At 38.9% G+C, this 12,397-nt stretch overlaps 1 protein-coding gene across 3 annotated transcripts in view; it reads right to left on the minus strand.

Annotated features, from left to right (window-relative positions):
- The window catches only part of si:dkey-94f20.4 (synembryn-A), a 16,682-nt gene continuing 4,285 nt past the window's right edge, over positions 1-12,397 (minus strand). For all 3 annotated transcript variants that reach the window (XM_059324972.1, XM_059324970.1, XM_059324971.1), the window contains 13 exons: positions 7,197-7,291; positions 7,061-7,108; positions 6,009-6,026; positions 5,819-5,908; positions 5,125-5,729; positions 4,895-5,030; positions 3,445-3,633; positions 3,259-3,353; positions 2,907-3,057; positions 1,359-1,454; positions 1,111-1,255; positions 646-925; positions 1-477 (listed from right to left, as the gene is read on the minus strand). In XM_059324972.1, coding sequence (XP_059180955.1) covers positions 336-477; positions 646-925; positions 1,111-1,255; positions 1,359-1,454; positions 2,907-3,057; positions 3,259-3,353; positions 3,445-3,633; positions 4,895-5,030; positions 5,125-5,729; positions 5,819-5,908; positions 6,009-6,026; positions 7,061-7,108; positions 7,197-7,286 — 2,085 coding nt within the window. In that variant the 5' untranslated portion in view covers positions 7,287-7,291 and the 3' untranslated portion in view covers positions 1-335. The remainder of the gene's footprint in view (positions 478-645; positions 926-1,110; positions 1,256-1,358; positions 1,455-2,906; positions 3,058-3,258; positions 3,354-3,444; positions 3,634-4,894; positions 5,031-5,124; positions 5,730-5,818; positions 5,909-6,008; positions 6,027-7,060; positions 7,109-7,196; positions 7,292-12,397) is intronic.

The raw sequence follows: 12,397 nt of genomic DNA on the forward strand, positions 1-12,397 counted from the left end.
TTATGCTTTCAAGACTTTATTAAAATATTGGACAATATTATTATGTTCTTATCATGAATTCAGTTCCTTTTTTCAGGATCTATTATCAACTCAAACCCTATTCCTGCTCTATATTATTAGTCTGAATCAAAAAATAATAATAAATAATAATAAAACTGAACTTTTAATATCCTTTCTTAAAGTTCATTTCTTTTGGCTGGGTCTGGCTGAGAGCTACGTCACTTTGTTTTCATGCTGTTCATACATTTACAACACTTATTATGTATGCACTGTCAAACTTTAAGAATTCCACTAAATAAAATCCATTCATTGATATTAACTTGATTAGACATCTTTCAGTTCTTCTCTCCATCCTCGGCTTCTCCGTCATTGTCTGAGTCAGACTTTCTCTCATCAGTTAGGGCATTTTCCATCAGACCTGATATTGAGACCAGCTTCCCCTCTGAATCCACTCCCATCGGCTGGATGATGCTGTCTCTGTAAAATAAAATGCATTCATTAAAATTAGTCTTTTGTACTCATCCAACCCACAATTTGGTAATTTTCTGCAGGTAGGGGTTTCTCAATCAAAACAATAACAAGCCTGCACTGGAAACTGAGTGTCAGAGGGTCCAGACTCTGGTTGATAAGAGATCTCTCACTGACCTGGAGAGCTTGTTGAAGAGCATGATGAGCCTCCTGGCCTCCTCCTCCTTCTCATCCTCCGTCATGCCCTCCATGGGGTCCGGCACCTCCACCTCCACCCGCCCGGTCACCGGGTTGATGCGATCTTTGACCTGGCGGTACTCCTCAGTGTCCGAGTCGGAGTCGCTGGAGTACTGGACGTCAGTGGTGATGGGCCTGGGCCCCTGGCCGCCCAGCAGGCCCCTGGTGGCCAGCAGGCCCGCTGCGTTACCGTAGCCTGTGTACTTGACGAAGCGGCTCACTGGGAGAAGATGTGAGGGTGATAATCAGAAATGTATGTTGAGGAAAACCATTTATTTTAAATAGGTGTGTGAGCTTCATAACATAGCAGTGTTGTGCATTGATCAAAACCCACATAAAATATTTTAAATTCTTGTGGAGAGCTCAACGTTTTCAAGTATGAAGGGTGATAATGTGTAGTCTTACCATTTTCCTTGCAGAGGACAAAGATGAGGTCAGCAGCACAGTATTTGAGGTCCGTATCCAGGTTAGTCATGAGACGGATCAGACGACTCTTCACTGTGGAGCCTTCCTCTGGTCTGTGTGAAGCATCTCTCAGAGGAGGCAGGATCTAATGATATGAGTTAATTAGTAAAAAGTAGAATACTAGTTTTAAATGTAATCTAAATATTGTAAGAAGCACAAAGATTTCACAGAGGTTTTCTTTTTTTTACATGTTTCCTGATGTAATGGCGTGTTTCTTTGTGGGCTCTGCAGCTCTCTGTCAGCAGATTGAGGATTGGTGTCAGCTTCTCTTTCATCTTCTCACCCTGAGAAGCAAATGAACAAGGAAAACTTGAAGTTATTTCAGTATCAGCGAACAGTCACTACAGAGGCCTTGAGAGGCAGTTGAGAATTTAGGGGGGTTATTGTGGCAACAATGGCTCCAAGTGCACCACTACTATCTGGACATCTCCACATGGATGACAGAACACCACCTTCAGCTTAACCTCAACCGTATATCAGCCTATCAATCTTCAGCTTGGATCCATGCAACTTGTACCCACAAGCTCTGCACGAAACTTGGGTGTCATGATTGATGACCAACTGACCTTCAAGGTTCATGTATCCTCAATTGCCCGATCTTGTCGATTCTCCCCTGTACAACATCAGGAAAATCAGACCCTAACTGACCGAGCAATCGACACAACTCCTGGTTCAGGCCCTTGTGTTATCCCGTTTAGATTACTGCAACTGGCTACTGGCGGGTCTTCCTGCATGCACCACCAAGCCTCTGCAGATGATCCAGAACCCGGCTGCACGTCTGGTCTTCAACCAGCCCAGGAGAGCACATGTCACTCTGCTCCTCATCTCTCTGCACTGGCTCCCGGTCACAGCCCGCATCAAATCCAAAGCCTTGTCTCTTGCCTCCAAAATAGGAATGGGCACAGCCCCTTCTTATCTGAACTCTCTTGTTCAGATTCACAAACCCTCCCGCCCTCTACGCCCTTAAAGTGAAAGACGTCTGGCTCCTCCGCTGCTGAAGGTCTCTGTGTCTCAAACCAGACTCTTCTCCTCTGTAGTGCCCCGGTGGTGGAACGAACTTCCAAACTCCATCCGTTCCGCTGAGTCCTTCTCAATCTTTATGAAGAGACTGAAGACCAACTCTTTACTGAACACCTTCACTCTTGATCTACACTGACTGCTCTTGCAACCTATAAAGCACTTGTGTCCTAATGGACTCAAACTTAACCCACTGCACTTACTCTTGCTATGTTTCTTGACTTCATCCTTGCTTGTGTTGTATTAACTCTCATTTGTACGTCGCTTTGGATAAAAGCATCTGCTAAATGACATTGTAGAATTGTAGAATTGTACTATCTAAATAGGATATTTCTTCCAGGTGAGTTTGAATTCAAAATACATTTCTAACCAAAAGAAAGACATGACAGTAATGGTGAGAAGCTGAAACTCTCCTGGAAGAAAACATGGACAATGGTGTAGTGGTGCACTTCATCCTCTTGTGGCCAAAATGAGTATTACAACAACAGACACAAAAAACCCACACCTGCCAAAAATGTTTTCCCCAGTTTTACACTTGAAAAAAACAAAAAAACAGTTTTGAATTCATAAGCACAGGAAACAAATCAATTTAGATGTGATTTAGAGTATGGATCACCAGCATTTTTATTCTCACTTGGCTCTCAGGGCTTCTGTGAGTCGCTCTCTTAAACTCAACCGTTTAACTTTTTTTAGGCACAAACTTTCCCGCTCTCCCTCACCGACTCTAGGCGTCTCTCCATGAACATCACCAGGGTGTGGACACAGTCCATGTTGACCCCCTCGCACTGCTCCGAGCCGGGCGCCAGAGGAACCACCAGCAGCACGTCAAGACACTGGAGTGGCAGCGCTGACAGCAGGTTGACCGTGTGACTGAGGGTAGGATTCGATAAAAGAGAGCATAAAGTATTTAGGTTAGGTGGCCAAAATACAAACATATACTTACCAGCTACCTATTCAGCTCTGCCATTAATTCTACTCTAATGAAGCTTATTAATTAAGCTCTACTTCATGTATTGGAGAGCATTATATCCACATGTGTTCCTAATATTCTCTACTTTGGTTCATGCTCACCCCTGCAGCTCATCAGTGTCGTCCGCCAGCAAACACTTCTTCATCAGGCAGAGACGCAGGATCGCCACCAGGTGTCGGTAAAGAGCTGCGTCATCCTGAAGTAAGGAGAAAAAACACACTATATTTTAATTTTCTGACATTAAATGTGACAGCTGACAGGTTTATTATGGACTCAGAGGCGCTGACCTCGCTTGGCTCCTGCCTGTGGGTGCTGTAGGTGATGTTGAAGAGGATTTTGAGGATCTCTATGACACACTGAGAGGCTTCCAGTGAGATGGGTGGTGCTGCTGGGTCCAGCACACACTCGTACTGCTCCTTCCACTGAACATCCAGGCAGCCCTCTAGAGCGGCTGTGAGGATGGACACGCCTCCCTCCTGCAAGAGACATAACAGTGTGAGAGAGCAGAAAGGAAGCCAGTGGACATGATAAACAAACACATATAGCCAGTGGTGGAAAGTAACTAAGTACATTTACTCAAGTACTGTCCTTATGTATAATTTTGAGGTACATGTACTTGAGTATTTCCATTTAATGTAACTTTTTACTTCTACTCCACTTCCTTTTTCCGGCAAATATTTTACTTTTAACTCCTCTACATTTAGCTGCCAGCTTTAGTTACTTTTCAGGTCAAAATTTAACATAAAATATATGATCAATTTAAAGTGATTACGCTTTTTTTAATTAAATCTTATAACAGTATATTAAGTAATTAAATGAGCTCTGTCTTTACAAAATTAAAACACTGCTTACATAAAAGTATTAATACAAATAATGGGGCGGCTGTGGCTCAGTTGGTAGAGCTGTTTGTCCAGTAACCGGAAGTTAGAATTAAACTCTTCTGCTGACTTTTTTATGTGTGTGTATAAAACATCTTAGTATGGTTTAATTGTCAGATTAATTGTCACATGTTAACATGTCAGATTCAGCTTTCATTAAGAGAAAGCATAATATCAGTAATCTCAGTCTGTTACTGAAAGTCTATCCTGTGCTTCGTAATGTCACTTTTATTAGTTTTTTCACCTGAGTCAATGACAGAAGTCTTTTGTACATTATGTATTTATTTGTTCGATCCCGACCACGGCAGCTACATGTCGAAGCATCCTTGAACCCCAAAGTGCTCCCGATGCTGCGTTCATCGGTGTGTGAATTAATTCCCAAATGGTGGCAGGTGGCACCAGTGTGCTCTGGTAGCCTTGGCAAACAGTATGAATGTGTGTGTGAACGGGTGAATGAGCGTAGTGTGTAGTGTAAAGCGCTTTGGATAAAAGCACCCCCTAAAGTGTACCCCATTTACCATTTACCATTTATTTAATGTATTAATATATTTAGAATATAAAAAGCAATCTGAGTGGGTCCATTCTGCATAACAAGTACTTTTACTTTTGATACTTTAAGTACATTTTGATGCCGGTACTTTTGTACTTTTACTTCAGTCAGTTTTGAATGCAGAACTTTTACTTGTAGTGGAGTAATTTGTATTAGTACTTTTACTTAAGTAAGGGATCTGAATACTTTCTCCACCACTGCATATAGTTCAGGGCTTTGTTACATAATCTGCTACATTTTGTTACTAACACTATATTTACTACACTACATTTTTGTCCAGTAACTTTATAGTAAGTGAGGTTGTGCCACCTGTTGAAGCTGAGTGCTGAGCTCTCGCCGTAGTGCAGTGATGAGGAACATGAGGCGTAGTTCATAGAACTGAACACTGGAGGGAGACGAGCCGCTGACACTGGAGGACAGACGCTCTGTGAGGCCACACATGAGCCTGATGGAGAAAAAAAGAAACAGTTTGAATGCTGATTTGCACAAACTGAATGTTATGAGAAATCACACTGTTTGTTTCCTGTGCGGAGGCCCACCTGAGAGCACTGAACCTCTCCTGCGCCCAGGTGCTGTTGTACACCACATTACACAAAACCTTCATGGCCTCTTTTCTCTGCGCCTCCTCTCCCGACACTCCCCCCCCCTCCTCCTCTTCATCCCCGTCCACCTTGCTCTCTCTGCGGTCCCTCTTCCCTCTCTCCAGCACCTTGTGATGTAGGCCACCCCTGTGCATTTCATTGATGCTGGTCCTGTGGCTGCCCAAGCCGCTGATGCTGTCCTGATCTCCGCTGTTGGCGTTGCTGATGTCGCTCTTGGCGTCCTCGTCGAAGCACTCGTCGCTCTGGTCGTTGGCTCCTGCGTCACCTTCGTCCTCGTCAGTGTGAGAGTGAAACACTTTGGCCTCGGCCAGAGAAGCGATGATGTTGTCGTAGAAATCAGAGTCGGGGTCGGTGGATTCGTCAGTGGCATCGGTTGTGGTCAGCCCGGCTATTTTGGCCAGCGTCAGGAGGGCGTTGTCGGTCACCAACGGGCCCAGGACCTTCTTGTCTCTGGAGAGGATCCTCAGGGTTCGCAGAGATACTCTCAGCAGACGAGATTTAACTCCTGCTCTTATGAACCTCACCAGGACAACAGCTAAATTCTAAAGACAGGAACAGAAGAAAAGACATTTGGTTTAAAAAAGACAAAAACAACAACTGACAATAGAAAGTGACAGTGTCAGGCAGGTACCTGTCTGAGGATGAGGCCCCGATCCTGGTGCTCATACTCGTCGCCATCAGAGTCAGAATCAATGTAATCCCTCACTTTATTCTTCCTGAACTGAAACAACAGGTCAAAGAACAATTATGATCAAATACAGTTGATTCTGAATTCATTCTGAATTAGTTTATGAGGTTTCTAAACTCTGGCAGCACTGTACCTCTTCTAGTTTTCTTTGCTTTAGGAGGCAGACAGTCCGATTTCAGTGAGCAACACAGCAGAAGAGAGAGAAAATAATATCATTATATATTGTAATTAGCAGCCATAATACACAAAGTGTTGTATCTACCCATACAATATTTTATTAACAGTTTCTTCTTATACACAAAGCTGGTGAGAGAAACTGACTGAACTAAGACAAGGGGGTGGTGATGTTTCTGAATTTATTTACTTATTATGTCATCTGAGGGGCATGTGTCAGTGAATCTGGAATAAAGTCTTTCAATCCATACAGATATAAATAAAAATAAATGAATCAATAAAATAAAATGAATCCTTAAAGGATGAATGAATAAATTAGAATAAATTAGATTATAAATCAAATTGAATACTAGAAATTAAATTCAATAAAATCAAATTAATTAAAAAAAAAAAACTTCTATTAAAAAATAATTTGATTAATGGCATTACATTAAAATGAATTACATTTATTAAATTAAATTATTAGATTGAAATTAAACTGAAACAATTAAAAAATGTAAATTTAAAAATGACTTATAGAGCTATACAAAATCCATCACATTTAAATCAAAATGAATAATAAAGTGTGAAATTAAATACAAATGTTAATCAAATGGTAATGGATTTAAATAAAAATTGCATTCAATTACATAAAGATAGATAGATAGATAGATAGATAGATAGATAGATAGATAGATAGATAGATAGATAGATAGATAGATAGATAGATAGATAGATAGATAGATAGATAGATAGATAGATAGATAGATAGATAGATAGATAGATAGATAGGTAGATAGAGCTGTTGAATAGATCAACATGCTGTATGGTGGTTATTCAATCACTCTGCCTGGGCTCAATCTGCCTGAGCATGCAAGGAGAGAGGATCAGGGATAACTGATACAGCACAATTACTAATCACAGACAGACTGTGGAGTGGGGATGGGGAGGGGTGGGGGGAGGGGGGTTAAGCAGAGGTGAGGTTTAAGGACACAGGTAGGGACACTCCCTGACAAGTCTAAGCCAACTTACTTTCCTTCGGTCTCTCTCTTCTGCATCAAAGAAGAAGCACTGGGCATACTGCGGAGAGAAATGAGGACACAATAATGGCGTCAGCAGCAGCGTATCATCCAGACACAACAAAGTGTGAGCGTGTGTGTGGTGTTACCTCTTTGTTGAAATCCTGCAGCTGTGTCTGAACACCGTTCTCATCCCCCTGCTTGATGCACTGGATAATCCCCTGCAGGTCCACGTCCATGCTTCCTGTGAACACACACACACACACGAACACACGCAGGGAGAGGAATAATCATTCAGGCCATAACAAAATTAAAGTTACATCACACAATAATGATGATGATTGTGGGTGACAGAGGTTATGCGTGATTAAACACAGTGACAAAAAAAATACATAATGTAACAAAAGACTTTTGTCATTGACTCAGGTGACAAAACGAATAAAAGTGACATTACGAAGCACATAGGATAGACTTTCAGTAAAAGACTGAGATTACTGATAATATGCTCCCTCTTAATGAAAGCTGAAATTGACATGACAATTAAACCATACTAAGACGTTTTATACACACACATAAAAAAGACAGCAAAAGAGTTTAACTCCAAATGTTTTTCTGAACTTACCTTGTGCAATTCACTCAATCAGCCAGGTGATACGAATAAGTATATTGTAAAACGGTAGGTGTGAAGTCTGCCAAGCCAAACTTAAAATCTGTCACCGCTCCGACTTTACTTCAGCTCGCTCCCCAGTGTTTCTCAGTCTAAGTGTGCTCAGTATACAATGCTCTGCCTTTGAATTTGCTCAATTCCCCTTGCTTTCCAGTTATCCTCATGCACTCAGCATATCTCTGCACCTCTATCCCTCTCACTCACTCTCTCCCACTGTCTCTCTCCCCCTCTTTTAATCCAAGAGAGATGCAGGAGCCATGGCGTGGATATGGTTATAATCCACTAATGGACTCTAAGCTTATATCTCTCAGTGTTGACCCTCTAACCTACAGGTTACTCAGAGCGGTGCTGCACATCTCTCCCTCTCTCTCTTTCTCTCTCTCTGTCCAGCTTTAACACACTATTTCACTCAAATCTGTTAACAGCATGGGCGTCTCTGAAATAACCATTAAGATTTTGGCATCATCACGCCTCTCTAGCTGTTACATAACCACAGTGGAGCTATTGACGGCTGAGCTGAAGTTGAACAAACATGGCTGAGAAATGCACCTGCACATTCATCTATAAGATAACATCGGTAACACTTTACAATAACCATCATTTATAAATGGTAAACAGATAGTTAATTAATGTTTAATCATCATTTATAAACCGTTTACAGGCTATTTAGAATGGTAAATACATAATGTATTACTGTTTAACTAATTAAATAATTTATAAATGGCTAATAGATGGTATATTAAATCTAAGTTTATAATTCATTTACCATTAACAAACAATTAAATTATAATTAATAGTTTATTAATAGTTTTAGTTTCACTCATTACATTTTTAACACCATATTTAGTATGTTAATGATTTTGAAATGATTCATATACCTTTAAGAAATTGGTTGAAACCATTTAAAGATTAAATATGTGTATAGCACTTTGTAAATGGTTAATAATTGGTTTATAAACCATCTACAAACATTACTTAGATGTTATTGTAAAGTGTTACCATAACATCAATATTTCTTATTTCTGTTATAGCTCAAAGTGTGTTCTTATTGACTAGAATGACCCCATCATGTATTTATGAATTAAATGTTTTGTGTACTGTATTATAATGTTGTTTGTGTGTAGTCCCACAGGATGGGGCTATTTCCATGGCTGAGTCAATCCAGCAATGTCTGGTCAAGTTTATTTTTAATTTTTAATCATCTTTTAGAATTTTAGTTTAGTTTTGACCTTTTGAATTTCACTTTAGTTTACCTGATGTTATTTTCAGAGTTTATTTGCTTTTCTGTTATTCAGGTTAGTTTTTAAATATTTAGTTACAGGTTTAAAGTACTGTTAGTTTTGTGTTGTTCGGGCCAGGGTCTGCAACCTTAACTAACAAAAAAGCCATTGTTGGCCAAAAAAATGTCAGAATAGAGCTGCAAACCTTTTTTTTTTGCCTTATAATGAAGAACACTGCCTAGTCTAAATTAGCCTACCAATATTAGTAAAAGGTCTTGGTGAGCATTTATTTATATGTTTTTGTCAGAATGCAGCAAGGACCCAAGTGAAAATGTGACACTGAAGAAATACTGAAAGTTAGCCTTGCTAGAGAAATTAAAAAAAAAAAAGAAAGTAAAAAATGTATGCTGTATATAGGCTACACATTTTTACAAATGAAGAATACAAATTGCTTTGGGTCTACCAATGGTGAATGAAAATAAAAATGCAAAGAAATTACCTTTCCTTGTCATTCTTTTCTTTCCCACAGCCTCAGGGAGCCACTGCAGACGGCCTGAAGAACCACATGAGCGGCAGGTTCCCTCCCCCTGTCTTAGACCTATTAGCTGCATATAGATACAAAATACATGGCTGGAGAACTGTTCAGGAATGGCCATAATGTTTTATATTTCATCTTCATGCTGCATTAATGCCCATTTGAAGCAAGTGCAGCATATCGCAATCTCTTAAATGAGTCTTTTTTAGTTTCTGTGGTTATATGTCACGAGATTGGACAAGCTTTTTTCGATTATATTATAGAGAAAATAATTGAACCAAAAATGAACTCACATTCATTTTGAATTGATTTTGATTATTTTGTTTTTTTAAATCAGGAAATAACGGTTGCAGTCCAGCTTCAGAAATGCTGAACTGAAACTGATCTCTCATTTTATTTAGTTTCAGTTTACTTTTTCACTGCTTGTTTTTATTTTAGTTTCAGTTCTAGTGTACTATATAAACCCTGAGTCTAAATATGCTATTTATGTTTTACACAATGTGTGCATTATAAAATGTTTTCATTAGAAGTAAACTTTACATTTTTACTCTATTCATGAACTATGGAAAACATGGATAGATGTTCAGATAGAATGATATATAGATCTGCAGTAAAGGTCGACAGGTTCACATTTTATCACTGCTGTTTTTGTTTTCTGCGTTGCTAACCTACTTTCACCTGTCACTGTACATGGTGTACTGTAAAGATTAAGTTCACACACTTGTTTCAAAGTGTCTTGAGAGCCCTGAAAGATGAACTCCGTGAGAAGATGACATGCAAGTGAATGACAGGCTTTCCTGGCAGGATGCTCACTCTTGTGCCCAGTGGGTAGAGGAAACAGAGCCGGGAGGCTGAAGCGGCCGGCGGGTGGCTGCAGGTTTACAACAACAGGATACACAATACGTCAGCGAGAGCGGGAGAAACGACAGAGGAGTCCTGACAGAGTGCTCTCATGGAAGTAGACGCATATTCCTTTAAGATGAATGAAGACACTTGAGATGTAGGATATCAACAAGTCAGAGCTACAAGAGGCTGGTGACCCTCAGTGACCTCACAGCAGGAGAAAACAAGTGTCGTCACTGACGTATGCAATCTGGGACTGTTTGCTGTAATCACCCGGACTCAGACTGACATCATGACTAGCCTTTGTAGAGGCTGGGACGCATTATACTGCATGTAGCCTCAACTAAACTGACCTGCAGGCTTAAAGGGTCAATCCACTTGTTTCTGTTTTGGACCGATTATGGATTTCCATGTTTTTATTAGAGTGTGTGTTTATATGTCATAAACCATTATTAGATGCGTATGTGCTTTTGATGATAAATATCAGACACAAATTATTGAAATCAGCGTATTTTAAATATTTAGAAAAATGTCTTGTGGGGGAATAACTGGTAACGCTTTATATTAAGGTCCTTGTAATAACCATTAATTAAGAAGTAATAAGGCCCTTGTAAGTCCTTACAAGATGCTTATTAACATCATTGTGTGTTTATATAAGTGTTAATAATGGCATTACAAACACCCATGACCCACCCATTATGTCTTTGCCATGCCTTTATTAATCTTATTTTGTTTGCTTATTGATATATTTAAATATACTTTATTGCTCATCTATTATAAGTTAACTATAAGTTAACTATGCTTTTTGCAACTACCGGATCTAAAGCGAGAACAATGCCTTATTACTTGTTAATTAATGGTTATTAAGGACCTTATTGTAAATCGTTACCGAATAACTGTTAGGCAAGTAATCTGTGTGTGTGTGTGTGTGTGTGTGTGTGTGTGTGCCCTTAGCATAATTTGATAAGTGTTCATCCGGGATTTGCAGTGTTGAATATGGTGTAGTTTGGCCTGATGGTGGGCAAATAAACTTTACATTTTTACATCTGTAACTTTTGAGGTTTTATACACGGTCGCCCATAAAGTTGTAATAATATTGTTTTCAGACACAATTCTCTGTTAATTGTGGTTTCATTTTCACTGTGATATGTTTGGAAGAGATAGATTAATACATTTTGAGAAGATATACACTTTATCTGTGTAGAATAAATCACAGTCACAATTATTTCATGGAAAGAGGTAAAAAATATTTTATTCCAACTTTATGGGTGGCTGTGTATTTTTTAAGCTCCATGCAATTTTGCTGTAGCCTAAATGATGTGAACGAGACTCAATTTACAAAATATATCACGTCTTCTGAACACTTCTGAACTGCTATTGCAGCTATATTTGGTGGACAAGTGTAGATTAAAAAAATGCTGCACTAGTCTTTAAATTAACTGGCAAATGTGATAACTCCATATTCTCTGTATGAATTCAGAATTACTTCTAAATTTGTAGACCGCAGAAAAAGATCCTCACACTCTTCAAGCAGGAAGAAAAAAACATTTTCAGCTTGTTTCACGCACAACATTTGTTTTGGGTTGCAACTAATAAATGTCAGATAATAGTCAAAACTGAATGGCCATCATATTTACTAAAGCTCAAGGTGATGTCATCAAATTAAAATATAGAATTTAATAAATATTTTTTGCTTTAAAGTGATAATAAAGCAATTAATCTATTATCAAAATAGTTGCCTAATTAGTAACAAAATGTACTATAGGGGCTCGAAAAGATATCAATATTATATTAATATCATGATGTGAGACTAGATGTTGTCTTAGATTTTGTATATCTTACATATATCCCATAATATGTGTTTTTTTCCTGCATTACAGTAAAGTGGTGTAATTTTCTGTCCTATTATTATTCTATTATTTGCCTTTAACCACTTAATTTTTTTTATTTTTGGTCAGAAGTATTGTGATATTTAATTTCCCCATATTTCTCATCCCTACTTTCCATTGTAGTAGATCTATTGGGGTTTACTTACTTTTGTACTGCTGTTTTGTTCTATGCTTAAATACAATCTAAATGTAAATG

The sequence above is a fragment of the Centropristis striata genome, chromosome 21 (genome assembly GCF_030273125.1).
Source record: "Centropristis striata isolate RG_2023a ecotype Rhode Island chromosome 21, C.striata_1.0, whole genome shotgun sequence".
Lineage (NCBI taxonomy): Eukaryota > Metazoa > Chordata > Actinopteri > Perciformes > Serranidae > Centropristis > Centropristis striata.